This window comes from Watersipora subatra, chromosome 8 (genome assembly GCF_963576615.1).
Source record: "Watersipora subatra chromosome 8, tzWatSuba1.1, whole genome shotgun sequence".
In the NCBI taxonomy this organism is placed as follows: Eukaryota; Metazoa; Bryozoa; class Gymnolaemata; order Cheilostomatida; family Watersiporidae; genus Watersipora; species Watersipora subatra.
Window position 1 is genome coordinate 19,771,219 of NC_088715.1, and position 17,806 is coordinate 19,789,024.

General features: G+C 32.4%; 1 protein-coding gene across 1 annotated transcript in view; it reads left to right on the forward strand.

Annotated features, from left to right (window-relative positions):
• Nucleotides 1–17,806, forward strand: part of LOC137401493 (uncharacterized) — a 54,074-nt gene that overhangs the window by 30,675 nt on the left and 5,593 nt on the right. The window contains exons 15-23 of the mRNA XM_068087870.1: nt 1,353–1,466; nt 8,714–8,735; nt 8,886–8,910; nt 9,444–9,484; nt 10,074–10,112; nt 10,629–10,667; nt 11,720–11,754; nt 16,709–16,774; nt 16,996–17,097. Of these exons, the coding sequence (XP_067943971.1) occupies nt 1,353–1,466; nt 8,714–8,735; nt 8,886–8,910; nt 9,444–9,484; nt 10,074–10,112; nt 10,629–10,667; nt 11,720–11,754; nt 16,709–16,774; nt 16,996–17,097 (483 nt within the window). The remainder of the gene's footprint in view (nt 1–1,352; nt 1,467–8,713; nt 8,736–8,885; nt 8,911–9,443; nt 9,485–10,073; nt 10,113–10,628; nt 10,668–11,719; nt 11,755–16,708; nt 16,775–16,995; nt 17,098–17,806) is intronic.

Here is a 17,806-nt window from a genome sequence, read left to right on the forward strand (position 1 = left end):
TTGCAATGATATGTATAAAATATTTTTTCATTACTTTTCATTGAAGTAAAATGATAATATTTAAATTGAATTTTATGCTATCCAACTTTGGACAATTAAACGTGTTGAAGTTTGAGTGTCTGCAGATCTGCTTATGCCCATGATAGATTTGCTTATGATCTCCATGGTATCTTTCTTACGGTAAATTACGTCCAACTTTTGTTTCTTAGATCACAATTCTTTGGGAGAACTTCAAATCTAGTTCAGAGATTGGGGGGCTGATTCATTAACTTCTGTTGTGAAACCAAAATATCGATCAAAATCACCAATAAGGCGCACCCTCGAGTTGCAATGATCCTGTTGTACAATTGTTTTCGCTCTACAATATAGAACACATTGATTTTCCACCCTTTCCATTTGAAATATTTTTCACCGTATGACATCAACTAAAGTTTTTTCGAAGTTCCAATTTGGCAGTCGATGTGCCGATAACATCAAAATAAAAAATACGATGATATGCTATTCACCGAAATCGATCTAACCACGAATGAAAGAGAAATGATGCTCGATCTCTTTTAGTTCGGGGTTATTAGTTATTGTGAAAACGAATTTGGAAATAGATACGAGATAAAATTTTAGCGATAGAAAAGTTGAAATCTAGTAAAATAATTAAAATTACATACTAAAACTTAGCTTTAAGTATGTGTTTTGTGTTTAACTAAATTTATCTAAGTTAAAGTAAACGTTTATGTTATACGTCTGCTTCGAAGATAAGACCTATCTACGGTACGTACTGCGCATAGTACATTGTAATGTTACATTTTATTGCAGGTCATAATAACTAAATACACTAAAGTTACTGTAAGTTACTATAGTTATTAAAGTTGACTTATTATTTTACTAATTTTTGGTATTTACAGTACGTATATAAATTTTTGATGATTTGTACCAGGGGTGTTTGCTTTAGATGTTTACTATGGGTTTCTATATCCCTCTATCTGAAATTTTCGCCATAGAATGCCAACACCAATGAATTAAAATCATAAAATTGAATTAAATCATACTTTATGAATTAAAATCGTATTTTTTAAAATTGCAAAATTTTAATTCGTTTGAATTAAAATCATTCACCGTAATGTTGTTATGAAGTTTCAAATTCTATTTAGATGTTCAATAAACCTGTGTACATTTTGGTAGACTGTCTATAAACATACATCAGCATCAATAAAAATCACTTTGCTATGTACTTTAAGAGTTTCTCTTTATTAGAGTTGGTTTTTTGGCTTTCCAACAATTCTTTTGAAAATATAAAATTCAGGAGCATAGTGCGTTCTATTGAATCCAATATAGATGTCTATGTTAAACAATTTTAGAAAAGAAGTGCTAGCGCAGCGGCAGATCTGATGAGTATTCATAGAGGAGCAAATGATGATGTTGAAGCTTTGCAGCCAAGCAGCGTACTCAGGGATAGTGCTCCTCGCCCAAAGGTACGTTTTTATTTGCGATTGTGTATAGCATTGATTTGTCATCATGCAAGTTTTTTTTTGCATTATATTGATGAGTAACATATTTAAACAGGTCAGAAATTATTTTTCGGCTTTTCATTTTTTAAATTGTCTTATAATTGACTGGCAATAATAATAATAAATAACGATTGAATTGGCAAAGCTTTACTTAACAGCATCACCTTTGTTTTTGGCCAGGAGTATTTTACTTGACAGAAAATATTTTATGGCCTCAAGTTTATTTAATCCCTAAATAATTAATTCTTTGGCTGCTTTTTTAACCCTAAAGTAAATATTCTGGTCTCCTCCAGGATTACTTCCATTAATACTTTTTTGTCGATTTTTTATGCTTACAAACAAATATTGAGAGGAATTTTTATAAAGTATATTTGTCACAAAAATCATGTAAACTTGGAGGAAGTGGCACAACTTGAAGAAATGTTTTAATTTTTTGGCTTTTATTTTTTATCTCTCCTAGTATATTGTGTTCCATAATGTATTTTGGGACAACTGCTATTTGCTTTAGGCTGAATTTCGGCTTTTGTTTTCGTTTTATAACACAATGCAAAGCTCACCTACTGTATTGAATATTACGACAATGTAAATGATAAATTGATAATATTACTTTAACACAAGAAAAAGCTATTTAATTACCTCAAGTCACGTCATGCTCGTCCTTCACTACTCACCGCGTAGCCTTAATTCTCATAATACATAGCCAAAGTTCTGATGCTGACTAGCCTCAGTTTCTATGGTTCTTACATTCACCTTTCTCAACTGCACTAAAATCTTCTTTGGGGTCATGCGAACTTTTTAACTGTATTCTACCCTGTTGTTCTATCTCTCCTAGTAGATATGCGAATAAGTAGTAATACAGAATGACACCTCTACCATCAGATGAGCTAGTAGAGACTCTCTCTCTGCCCATCACAAAAAATGACAGTCTAATTAATGATGAATGAATGATGATGATGAATTAATGACACTTTACACTCTGTCATCATACACTTTACACTCTGTCATCATACACTTTACACTCTGTCATCATACACTTTACACTCTGTCATCTTACACTGTACACTCTGTCATCATACACTTTACACTCTGTCATCATACACTTTAAACTATGTCATCATCCACTTTACACTCTGTCATCATACACTTTACACTCTGTCATCATACAATTTACACTCTGTCATCATACACTTTACACTCCGTCATCATACACTTTACACTCTGTCATCATACACTTTACACTCTGTCATCACACACTTTACATTCTGTCATCATACACTTTACACTCTTTCATCATACACTTTACACTCTGTCATCATACACTTTACACTCTGTCATTATACACTTTACACTCTGCCATCATACACTTTACACTCTGTCATCACACACTTTACATTCTGTCATCATACACTTTACACTCTTTCATCATACACTTTACACTCTGTCATCACACACTTTACACTCTGTCATCACACACTTTACATTCTGTCATCATACACTTTACACTCTGTCATCATACACTTTACACTCTGTCATCACACACTTTACATTCTGTCATCATACACTTTACACTCTTTCATCATACACTTTACACTCTGTCATCATACACTTTACACTCTGTCATCACACACTTTACATTCTGTCATCATACACTTTACACTCTGTCATCATACACTTTACACTCTGTCATCACACACTTTACACTCTGTCATCATACACCTTACACTCTGTCATACACTTTACACTCTGCCATCATACACTTTACACTCTGTCATCACACACTTTACATTCTGTCATCATACACTTTACACTCTTTCATCATACACTTTACACTCTGTCATCATACACTTTACACTCTGTCATCACACACTTTACATTCTGTCATCATACACTTTACACTCTGTCATCATACACTTTACACTCTGTCATCACACACTTTACATTCTGTCATCATACACTTTACACTCTTTCATCATACACTTTACACTCTGTCATCATACACTTTACACTCTGTCATCATACACTGTACACTCTGTCATCACACACTTTACACTCTGTCATCATACACCTTACACTCTGTCATACACTTTACACTCTGTCATCATACACTTTGTCATCATACACTTTACATTCTGTCATCATACACTTTACACTCTGTTATCATATACTTTACACTCTGTCATCATACACTTTACACTCTGTCATCATACACTTTACACTCGGTCATCATACACTTTACACTCTGTCATCATACACTGTACACTCTGTCATCATACACTTTACACTCTGTCATCATACACTTTACACTCTGTCACCATACATTTTATACTCTGTCATCATACATTTTATACTCTGTCATCATACACTTTACACTCTGTCATACACTTTACACTCTGTCATCATACACTTTGTCATCATACACTTTACATTCTGTCATCATACACTTTACACTCTGTTATCATATACTTTACACTCTGTCATCATACACTTTACACTCTGTCATCATACACTTTACACTCGGTCATCATACACTTTACACTCTGTCATCATACACTGTACACTCTGTCATCATACACTTTACACTCTGTCATCATACACTTTACACTCTTTCATCATACACTTTATACTCTGTCATCATACACTTTACACTCTGTCATCATACACTTTACACTCTGTCATCACACACTTTACACTCTGTCATCATACACTTTACACTCTGTCATCATACACTGTACACTCTGTCATCATACACTTTACACTCTGTCATCATACACTTTACACTCTGTCATCATACAATTTACACTTTGTCATCATACACTGTACACTCTGTCATCATATACTTTACACTCTGCCATCATACACTTTATACTCTGTCATCATATACTTTACACTCTGTCATCATACACCTTACACTCTGTCATCATACACTTTACACTCTGTCATCATACACTGTACACTCTGTCATCATACACTTTACACTCTGTCATCATACACTGTACACTCTGTCATCATACACTTTACATTCTGTCATCATATACTTTACACTCTGTCATCATACACTGTACACTCTGTCATCATACACTTTACACTCTGTCATCATACACTTTACACTCTGTCATCATACAATTTACACTTTGTCATCATACACTGTACACTCTGTCATCATATACTTTACACTCTGCCATCATACACTTTATACTCTGTCATCATATACTTTACACTCTGTCATCATACACTTTACACTCTGTCATCATACACTTTACACTCTGTCATCATACAATTTACACTCTGTCATCATACACTTTACACTCGGTCATCATACACTTTACACTCTTTCATCATACACTTTACACTCTGTCATCATACACTTTACACTCTGTCATCATACACTTTACACTCTGTCATCATATACTTTACACTCTGTCATCATACACTTTACACTCTGTCATCACACACTTTACATTCTGTCATCATACACTTTACACTCTTTCATCATACACTTTACACTCTGTCATCATACACCTTACACTCTGTCATCATACACTTTACACTCTGTCATCACACACTTTACACTCTGTCATCATACACTTTACACTCTGTCATCATACACTGTACACTCTGTCATCATACACTTTACACTCTGTCATCATACACTTTACACTCTGTCATCATACAATTTACACTTTGTCATCATACACTTTACACTCTTTCATCATACACTTTACACTCTGTCATCATACACCTTACACTCTGTCATCATACACTTTACACTCTGTCATCACACACTTTACACTCTGTCATCACACACTTTACACTCTGTCATCATACACTGTACACTCTGTCATCATACACTTTACACTCTGTCATCATACACTTTACACTCTGTCATCATACAATTTACACTTTGTCATCATACACTTTACACTCTTTCATCATACACTTTACACTCTGTCATCATACACCTTACACTCTGTCATCATACACTTTACACTCTGTCATCACACACTTTACACTCTGTCATCATACACTTTACACTCTGTCATCATACACTGTACACTCTGTCATCATACACTTTACACTCTGTCATCATACACTTTACACTCTGTCATCACACACTTTACATTCTGTCATCATACACTTTACACTCTTTCATCATACACTTTACACTCTGTCATCATACACTTTACACTCTGTCATCATACACTTTACACTTTGTCATCATACACTTTACACTCTGTCATCATACACTTTACACTCTGTCATCATACACTTTACACTTTGTCATCATACACTTTACACTCTGTCATCATACACCTTACACTCTGTCATCATACACTTTACACTCTGTCATCACACACTTTACACTCTGTCATCATACACTTTACACTCTGTCATCATACACCTTACACTCTGTCATCATACACTTTACACTCTGTCATCACACACTTTACACTCTGTCATCATACACTTTACACTCTGTCATCATACACTGTACACTCTGTCATCATACACTTTACACTCTGTCATCATACACTTTACACTCTGTCATCATACACTTTACACTCTGTCATCATACACTTTACACTCTGTCATCACACACTTTACATTCTGTCATCATACACTTTACACTCTTTCATCATACAATTTACACTCTGTCATCATACACTTTACACTCTGTCATCATACACTTTACACTCTGTCATCATACACTTTACACTCTGTCATCACACACTTTACATTCTGTCATCATACACTTTACACTCTGTCATCATACACTTTACACTCTGTCATCATACACTGTACACTCTGTCATCATACACTTTACACTCTGTCATCATACACTTTACACTCTGTCATCATACACTTTACACTCTGTCATCATACACTTTACACTCTGTCATCACACACTTTACATTCTGTCATCATACACTTTACACTCTTTCATCATACAATTTACACTCTGTCATCATACACTTTACATTCTGTCATCATACACTTTACACTCTTTCATCATACAATTTACACTCTGTCATCATACACTTTACACTCTGTCATCATACACTTTACACTCTGTCATCATACACTGTACACTCTGTCATCACACACTTTACATTCTGTCATCATACACCTTACACTCTGTCATCATACACTTTACACTCTGTCATCACACACTTTACACTCTGTCATCATACACTTTACACTCTGTCATCATACACTGTACACTCTGTCATCATACACTTTACACTCTGTCATCATACACTTTACACTCTGTCATCATACAATTTACACTTTGTCATCATACACTGTACACTCTGTCATCATATACTTTACACTCTGCCATCATACACTTTATACTCTGTCATCATATACTTTACACTCTGTCATCATACACCTTACACTCTGTCATCATACACTTTACACTCTGTCATCATACACTGTACACTCTGTCATCATACACTTTACACTCTGTCATCATACACTGTACACTCTGTCATCATACACTTTACATTCTGTCATCATATACTTTACACTCTGTCATCATACACTGTACACTCTGTCATCATACACTTTACACTCTGTCATCATACACTTTACACTCTGTCATCATACAATTTACACTTTGTCATCATACACTGTACACTCTGTCATCATATACTTTACACTCTGCCATCATACACTTTATACTCTGTCATCATATACTTTACACTCTGTCATCATACACCTTACACTCTGTCATCATACACTTTACACTCTGTCATCATACACTTTACACTCTGTCATCATACAATTTACACTTTGTCATCATACACTGTACACTCTGTCATCATATACTTTACACTCTGCCATCATACACTTTATACTCTGTCATCATATACTTTACACTCTGTCATCATACACTTCACACTCTGTCATCATACACTTTACACTGTGTCATCATACACTTTATACTCTGTCATCATACACTTTACACTCTGTCATCATACACTTTACACTCTGTCATCATACACTTTACACTCTGTCATCATACACTTTATACTCTGTCATCATACACTTTACACTCTGTCATCATACACTTTACACTCTGTCATCATACAATTTACACTCTGTCATCATACACTTTACACTCGGTCATCATACACTTTACACTCTGTCATCATACACTTTACACTCTGTCATCATACACCTTACACTCTGTCATCATACACTTTACACTCTGTCATCATACACTGTACACTCTGTCATCATACACTTTACACTCTGTCATCATACACTGTACACTCTGTCATCATACACTTTACATTCTGTCATCATATACTTTACACTCGCAAAAGGTACGATGACAGAGTTGTAAAAACACCTTACAACCCTAAATACAAATCTCACATTATTTTGTTTTGGTACTGTTTCAAATATCAATTTTTAACCACAGTGCCAAGCTATCGTTGGTGCTGACGTTGTGTGGTTAAAAATTATATTGTTTTTCCTGGTGTCATTGGAGTGTTCTTTGCTGAGTTTTAACATAATAATTATTAGTATTTTAAACACTATTTGGGCAAAATGCAACGGGAAATTTAATTGTGACTTGAAAACATAATCACTTCGTTATATAGACAGTTTTATGAAACTAAAGAGTCAGTATTATGTATAAATACTGAATGAGTAATGCATGAAAAAATCAATTGTCATGGCTACTTTAGGTTTATTCTGGTGTTACCACTTGAAGTGCCAATTTTAGACCACATTTTTAGAGTTTTCTCGGCACTGAAATTGCATTGCCGACTTGGTTATCGATTAATTTATTTCTGTGGTGTCATTAGACTGTTCCTTCTTAAATTTTAATATATTCATGATCACTATATTCAGGCGCCCTATGTACAAAATACAAGTTCTGATAAGTTAATTAATTCATTAGTTGAATTAATTGTGATTTAATAACATACATGTAAGCGCATAAATGTTTTGTTTAAACAGATTAAAGATTAAATATATATTACTAGGCCTTGTCAGATACCATTAGTTGGAAATATAGTATTGATTGAAGAGTTGATATTAAATCAATTGTGTGGGAGTTTTTTACTCGTAACTTGTAATACAAGCAGTTTCAAATTTAAAAATAAATTTAAGTTTCTTTATTGATTCTAATGCTAGATTTTGGTATTTTGGTATGCTATTATGAGCATTATGCATTACTTTATAGGCAATTTTTATTACAGAAACCAGAGAGGAGACCAGCTGGTAAGTCTTTTACAAAACATATTTAGGAACATTTAGATATCTGATACAATATGATTTTATTGATCAATATTTAACCGTAGTATAACATGCTAAACATAATATCAGTGTGATGTTAAACATGTTTTGATTGTATTTATTTTCATGTTTTAGCTGCTCCAAGGCTGGGTTCGAGCAGGTATGCGTTCTCATATACAATATTCATGGAGACAATATTTTATAGCTCATGAATTGTTCAATAATTTTGATACATGTTTTATGTTTGGTAAATATATTTCATAGTGACCTCAATATGTCAATAGTGCATTGCGAGGTCTGTCTTAAGAATTCATATAATTCATGACAACTAATAATATAATTCATAACCCACATTTATTATATTTTGTTTCTTAATTTATTTGACCTGCACAAAACATTTTTCTCATGGTATGAAATTTGAAAGCTACAGTTGCTTAAAAAATTTTGAAAGCCTTCACAGTTGTTTTATTTTGTTTCTAAATTTATTTAAACTGCACAAAACACCTTTCTCACGATATGAAGTCTGAAAGTTTGAACGGAAACTGTTCTATATGTTAAATGAAAATAAATTTTATGTGCAAAGACTTTTTTATTACCCGGGCAACGCCGGCAGTCTTTTAGTTAATAATCTATAGTTGCTAACTACATGCCTTCTTTTAAGATTATTGACCTTCAGATGCTTCTTTTATATAGGCTCTCTGACTCTTCAATTCTACAGATGCAACAATCACCGGGTAAGTTCTTAATGAAAATCATTTCAACAAATCATTTATACTCTCTGTGTAGACAGTAGTGAGAGTTTAGCTTATAATCTTTCATGTCTACAAAATATTTATTTGTGAAAAGTTATGTTGAAAACTATAAATTTCTACTTAAAAAGCTGTCTAATCAGTCATTAAATCATCAGGTAAAAATGGTTGGCCTTCTGCTACAAATAGACTCCTTTCATAAGCAGCACTTTTTACAGAGCTCCTTCAATCATTTTGGAAATTTGTAAAGTAACTTAATTTTAGCTAAGAAATCATTTGATTTTTTAGCTAAAATTATCAATGTAATTATCAATCATACAGGTAACACAAAGTTTATTAAAATTACAATGAGAACAAACTGGACTCGCTAATGCTAAACCTCCCATGAATGGTTTTGTTTACTGAAAAAATTTGTTAACTTTCTGATTATATCTGCGGTAGCACAATGTTGTCAGTTGTTTTTGCAGTAAAAGACAACAATATCTCATAGTTGCAGTGACTTTATGCCATTCTGATCATGTGTGCAATCAGGAGACTTTGCCACGGCATGTGATTATTAATGTTTGATTTCTAGGTGCAGCTGCTGGTGCCACCAGGGCTCAAGAGTCAGCAGGTGAGCACAATCCTCAACTTCATGTAAAAATAATCATCTAAGTGAAAGTTGGTGAAGGTTTTTGTTTTAGCATAAAAAGGTTTGTGGTTTGTAGACAGATTGATCATGAGTATATTCATTCTTTTGTGTAATTTTAGCACATCATTAGAATGTAAACAAGCCTAGATATATAATCTTACCTTGTAGGCTATCACCCCAAACAGGTTTGAAATCATTTGTAAATGAGCTGAAACTAAACATTTAGTGGAAAAAAATGATAGACAGACAACTTTGTTTTTGTAAGTGTTTGTAAAACTTTGCTAATCATTTACAAAAATGTCTGTAACTTGGAAATGTTACACTGAACCAAATATTCGCAGACTTTTTGTTGCAAATTATGTTACGATGCTATGAGAACAGCTCAAAATATTTGAAAATTCACCAAATTTTATGATTATTTTATGATATTATTAGGATGTTTTAAAATGTTATATGCTTTTCAAAAGGTTATTAAACAAGTCCAATATATCTTTTTAGGTGCAGTGAGCAGTGCCTATGGGACTCAAACGTCAACAAGTAAGTATCAACTTTAATCAGTGGCACATGATATATTTTACTTCAGTTTTTAATACTGTAACCTCTTGTAGTATATTGCTATTAGAGGTGACACAGCAGACTCATCTGTAATGTTACTTAGAGGTAGAAGTAGCAGCTAGGAGTCATTTTTTGGTCTTTTTCAGGAAAATAATTCAAACCTGTTGTTACCTGTTGGTGCTTTAGTTCACCATCGCTTATTTTCTGTTTCAACTGTTCATATTAGTTACACATTATATATACAAATTATACATTCCATGCTTCTGGTAAAGGACCTTTGGGTAGTGAGTCTTTTAATAATAGGTCAAATTTTATCTGAGATGATAAGCGTATGGTGATAACAGAAGAGGTCTAAAAATTATAGCTATACAAATATCTTTATAATTATCTCTATAAAAATCTTTATATAGAGATCAGAAATGATCTGACCTAGGAATAGCAGTTTTGTGTATAATTCCTAAAAAGCTACTGCTGATGACGATTCATTCAATCTTAATTCAGTTTTGCAGCTTTTGTTGTTAAAAGTTAACAGGTAGTTTTGGAACTGTACACTTTCTGTTTACACGTAAATACTTGATGCAGTTCAGTTTCATGGATTGATTACATGACTTGCTTCTATGTGTTTTATTTACAAAATCATCCTTTCTTCATTTGACCTCATGCTTAATTTTACTGAGTTTAAAGAAACATCGGTCAATTCTTTTACTCAGTATTCTTAAAATCATTATAATATAGAGTTTTTCTATGATTAGTTCATGTAAGTTCTTGAAAAGCAACTGTGTTTTTAATATTTTATCATGTATAGTCATATCGAGCATTGTATTTTGTAAGACTGCGTCATCACAGCTAAGACAAGACATTAAACGAGTTTTACAATTTATGAGATTTTAGATGTTTTGCTTTTTACACTGTCCAGCAGAATTTTTTTCTGTATTAAAATTTTGCATTTTTTTAATTCATATATTTTGTTTCTTTCAGCATTCTGTTTGTATGGATGGCTTAGCTTTGAGTTATCATGTTATCTTTGTTGGTAGGTTCTGGACTGAGTTCATATTCTACTCTATCAAGGGTGAGTCATTTATAACGGGTCAATGTAAATGAGTAAATCATGACTTTTACAAATTTTAAAATATATCTCCTGTGCTGGAAAAGATTGTCAACGAGTTAGTCAAACATTTTCTATTTTTAAAAGATTACAGACAGCCAAATGAAAATCTCATGGAAACTTCTGGTTGCTATTAGTTAGTAATTTGTACTTTTTGGTAGTTTAACCGAGAGAACATACATTATCTACAGGAAACACTGTATGAAAGCAGCCACATTGTTGATTTGTTGGTTACAAGGATTTATGATGTACAGTCATTATGAATAAGGTTTATTCACTTTCACTTCTGATTTCATTGCTGCCGTATGTTGAAGCAAACTTTTATATAGATACATCGTAAATCGTTTTATTAATTTCTAAGTTTATAAACACTAATAAACACCAAGAGGACAGTCAACATTCATTGTGGTTTGATAAAATTGTGAGGTGATCTTTGTGCAGATCCCAAAGACTAAAAGCATTGGCTGTAAATTATGTTATCTGAAAACTTACACTAATTTGCTTTCAAAAACATTCAGACATACAAAGTTGTATAAAAATAAAAATTGATATGAAATATTGAATACTTAAAAAGTAATTTTCAAATCGACTGAATTCAAGAAAACCTGGGGTGATGTCGGGGGCCAGTGCTCTAGAGTGTGCTGTGTGTAGGTATTGTGCTGATGCTTTACCAGTTACAGAGGCTGAATTTGTATGCCAATATTTAACCCTTTGGTAAGCTCGAAGTTTCCCTTCTAAAGTTTCTCAGGTTTTTTCTTAAAACTTTCAAAGCAATATGATCAAAATAAATAATAATTCTTATCAGTTTAATAGGTTTAACTAGAGGTAGTGCCTTGTTTAATTTGATCTGGTAGTTTAATGTATATGAAAACCCGTTAAAACATTCTGATGCCATCGACATTAATGCATAATTTACATAATTAATACATTAATGCATAAACCTTAATTTAATAGAAAAAATCACGTCGTTTTTTGCTTGTTTTAAGTATTTGAAACATCGCATTTGGTGAAGCCATGTGTGAAATTTAACTAAACGATAACTAAGAGATAGTAGAAGTTTGTTCTAACTTTTAGAATTTCTGAATTGAGTATACTATAAGCTACTAAACCTAAATATTGCAAAAAAATTAGGCACACTCACTGAACAGATTTTTCTACATGGATCAGTCTAACCGGACGGTTCGAAACTAGGTACATATCAGTGTTTCAATGTTTGGTAAACTTTCTGTCTTCATATTGTTCCAACTATTCTAATACGAGCAATTGTAACTAATCAGAAATTGGGTCATGATCACAGAAACCATGGTTAAGTCGGGATTGTAAGATTTGGAGTTATCTACATTAGCAGAAGGAGAAAATTCTTTCAGTTATTTTGCAAAAAGATTTTGATTCTAGCTTAATTACAGCGGATCTTATGGTCAATAAACTGAATGCACGTTTACCATCAGTGCGAAAACATTGTTCTGAGAAAACTGGTGTTAAAGTTTGAGAAACGAAAACCAATGCACAATTTTGTTTACGTTTCAAAACGTCATAGCAACCAATATCAAAAAGTTGTGATATTTTTCTAGATGTCTGTATTTATATCCAAAAATTATGCTGAATTTAAAAATTTAAACAGATTTTAGCTGGTTGTCATAGAAATACCTGTATATTTATAAGAAAATGTATTACTCAATTTTGCTGATATTAAAAACGGCTTGGCAGTACCGCGATATCGGACACAGCCAAATCATCAACAGAATCTTTAGAAAAATAACAACAGTAACATATTGCACACCATCGGTCTCTATATACTCCAATCTTGAAAATTTGAATAATTATTCTTATAATTAAATCTGATAGTAATCCTATAAAATCGAATAATTATTCTTATAATTAAATATTGTAATAATCTTGCAACAATCGTTAGGAAAATATCATCGTAATTCCCTTTACTTTCACTGCTTTTGACATCAGTTGGAATACCAAAGTACTCATTACATGTGTCCAAAATGTCAGTGTTATCTTTAAAATCGACAAAAAAAAACGATTATATTTATCAGACGCAATTTTTCAGTACTTCCTGTTTAGCATAGCATATACCATATACCAATAGGTATACATATTGCAGTTATATTTTATAGTATACCTATGGGTATATATATTGCAGTTATATTTTATAGTGTACCTATGGGTATACATATTGCAGTTATACTTTATAGTATACCTATGGGTATACATATTGCAGTTATATTTTATAGTGTACCTATGGGTATACATATTGCAGTTATACTTTATAGTATACCTATGGGTATACATATTGCAGTTATATTTTATAGTATACCAATGGATATACATATTGCAGTTATACTTTATAGTATACCTATGGGTATACATATTGCAGTTATATTTTATAGTATACCTATGGGTATACATATTGCAGTTATATTTTATAGTGTACCTATGGGTATACATATTGCAGTTATACTTTATAGTATACCTATGGGTATACATATTGCAGTTATATTTTATAGTATACCAATGGATATACATATTGCAGTTATACTTTATAGTATACCTATGGGTATACATATTGCAGTTATATTTTATAGTATACCTATGGATATACATATTGCAGTTATATTTTATAGTATACCTATGGGTATGCATATTGCAGTTATATTTTATAGTATACCTATGGGTATACATATTGCAGTTATACTTTATAGTATACCTATGGGTATACATATTGCAGTTATATTTTACAGTATACCTATGGATATACATATTGCAGTTATATTTTATAGTGTACCAATGGATATACATATTGCAGTTATATTTTATAGTATACCTATGGGTATACATATTGCAGTTATATTTTATAGTATACCTATGGGTATATATATTGCAGTTATATTTTTTAGTACAGTCATACTTCGACTTACGAGCTTAATGCGTTCCGAGACTGAGCTCGTATGTTAATTTACTCGCATGTTAGTGCAATTTATTTATATATAGAACCATTAAACATATATTGTTTGGTTTCCATACTCTAAAAATGCAAATAAAACACTCAAAACAAAATATTTTAACAGAAAGAACATGTTGGTTATTGTCCTAATTTACCAAATGCTTTCAAAAAGCAACAATTAAAAAATAATGCAAGGAAATGTGATTAACTAAAATGTAAAATTAAATACATACAATAGCAGCTAACGCTAGCATTTGCCAGAGAGGGAGATATAAGTTATCCTTCATTACAACAATTGACTTTGATAAATTTAGATTTTATCAATGTCTTAAAAGACAAACGTAAAAGCAAACCTAAAAGCAAACTTTCATTTTTAACTTAACGTATTTAAAATTTCTTCGGCGTTCGTAGTTTGAAGTTTCTCGCTGGTTAGCTAATTTTTCCTTTGTTTCGCTTTCACGACTAGCCGGCCGTTTTAAGATAATCCTATCTAAAGACGTTTGCCTTTGTCGCCCTTTCAACATGTTGAAATTAGGGCGAACGCCGGTGTCGTCACAAAAAGTTAATGCACGACCACTAGCCAACTCATCCGAATGTCTATTTTTATAGTTTTGCTAGATAGCACCGGCCTTTTCGTATAGCATCGTTTTAGTTACGCTGTCACCGGCCAATTGTTTATCCAATGCCTGAGCGGTCTCTCCATCAACGGTCGTGAAGGTCGCTGCGCTGTTTAGAAACTATGGCCAGTCCTTTCGTGAACTAAATGCCCTGAATATATTCCTTCGGTTTGATAATTGTGGATGTATTTCTGTCATATTGTTGAGCTAGTTCAATCACGCATACACACTTTGCATATTTTTCAATAATTTTCCGTTTAATATCAACTGTTATCATTCGCTTTTTCTTTGCATTATCTTTCATTTTACTGGCAAACTTTCGGTCAACGCAGAGTACTTTTAATTCACATAATTCTGCACTGAAAATCGCACAAAAAAACACGGTACAAAAGTATAACCTGAGCAGTTGAAAAATACAGAGTGATGCTGTTCTCATAAAACACCTCCGGCATACTTGGCAACTGACTCACGTGCTCGTATCTCAAACATGGCTCGTATGTTAGTGCTAAAACTTGCTTAAAAGCTGGCTCGTATCAAGTTTCTCGTACGTTGGAGCACTCGTAAGTTGAAGTATTACTGTATACCTATGGGTATACATATTGCAGTTATATTTTATAGTATACCTATGGATATACATATTGCAGTTATATTTTATAGTATACCTATGGATATACATATTGCAGTTATATTTTATAGTATACCTATGGGTATACATATTGAAGTTATATTTTATAGCATACCTATGGGTATACATATTAGTTTTGGTGTTAGTTTGGAAAGATTTGGGATTGGATTAGGCAATACACATGTATTTTACTGTTCTTATAACGTAAAATCCCTATAACGCAAATGTTGCTGGAATGGATTATTACGTTGTAGGAACGCGTATTGTACATATATTATTGGATACTATTATATATTATATTAGTATATAATATACTATACTTTGTACTATTGTTAAAAGTTCTAATGTTAGTTAAAGAGATGTGGCAGCCTTACAATCTTAAAGCTTTGAAGGGCAATTTCTAGAATATATCAATTTCATCAATATCTAGAATTTCTGTACGCAGTTTTCAAAACTAAAGAAGTGTCAAAGTGCATTAAATGTCTAAGTGGTAACAAGCTTGTCTTTTTCGTATATACGAACCATTTCGCTAAGTTATCTTACCTGTTTTAGGAAAGTTTTGACATGTTGATTAACAGAATAATTTGAGTCATTTCTAAGGTTTTTTAATGTATCTAGATTTTGAATACATCATTTGTTATGCGCATGAAAATGTGGAAAAATATCTTTTTATTACTATTACATACAACACACAACGCTGGTTGACATGCTGGTTCATTTTAGCCTAATCGATTCTCGGAAGATGAGGTGAAATCGCTTACAAGTATGACAGATGCTGATCTTGCAATAGTAAGTTCCCTTCTCAATATTTAATTTATGGCTAATTTACAAATTAATTTTAAAGAAAACAAAGATGATACCCCTCCTTCCTTTCAAGTCTGATGGCTTGTACAGCAACTGTATTTTACCAAAGCTTAATGCAATGTCAGCTCATACAGCCAAAGGCATAGTCCATTCCATTACTGTCTCTGATGTTACATGATTTAATAGAGCATTTATATGTTTTCTAGTATGCTGATCAGCATGCAAAGTGGGCCAGTGACCAAGTCGAGAAGGGACAATTCAGCATGGCTCAAAAAAACTATGATTATTTTTTCCAGTATTCTGCTAAGGTAAGTAGGAAGTCTGCCGCTATCATATTACTTAAAGAAGTCCAGACGTATTAGCTGACAAATAATTATATGAAACGTATGTGGCGTTGTTGAGCTTTTTGGAAAATAACTTTTGTGATGAATTACAGCAATTTTTAATAAAAAAAATGAAGACAATGTTTTATTCAATTAATTAACAGTTAACCAATTATTGCAAAGCTGTTAAAGTTTACAATGTCCACAAAAAGAAAAAATTTTGTAAGTATGGATCATCAACATAAGTAGACGTTAGTGTAATAGAGTCTAAAATGAAATGATCTAACAATTCATTTATGCTCTTTTTTATCTCTTTTTTAGCAAAAGATAAGTTTTATGTATAATCTGTTATGGGGTACAATTGAGAAACAATTATACAGATTATAAACACAAATATTGTTTATAATTTGTTTATATATATATATATAAATTATATTATATATATAAATTGTTTATAATTGTTTTTTAACAAAAAAACAAATTATTAAACAAAAATGTTTAATCTGTTATGTTTTTGATAAGGTACAATTGAGAAACAATTGTATGTGTCTTTCTAAACTCGTTTCTCAATTGCACCCCATAACGGATTATCCTAAGCTAATTCTGTTATTCACCTTTACTTTTATCCCGTGCTAGGTCAATGTATTATTCTGGTTGATCTTTACCAGACTGCAGATTTACTCTTGTGAGATTT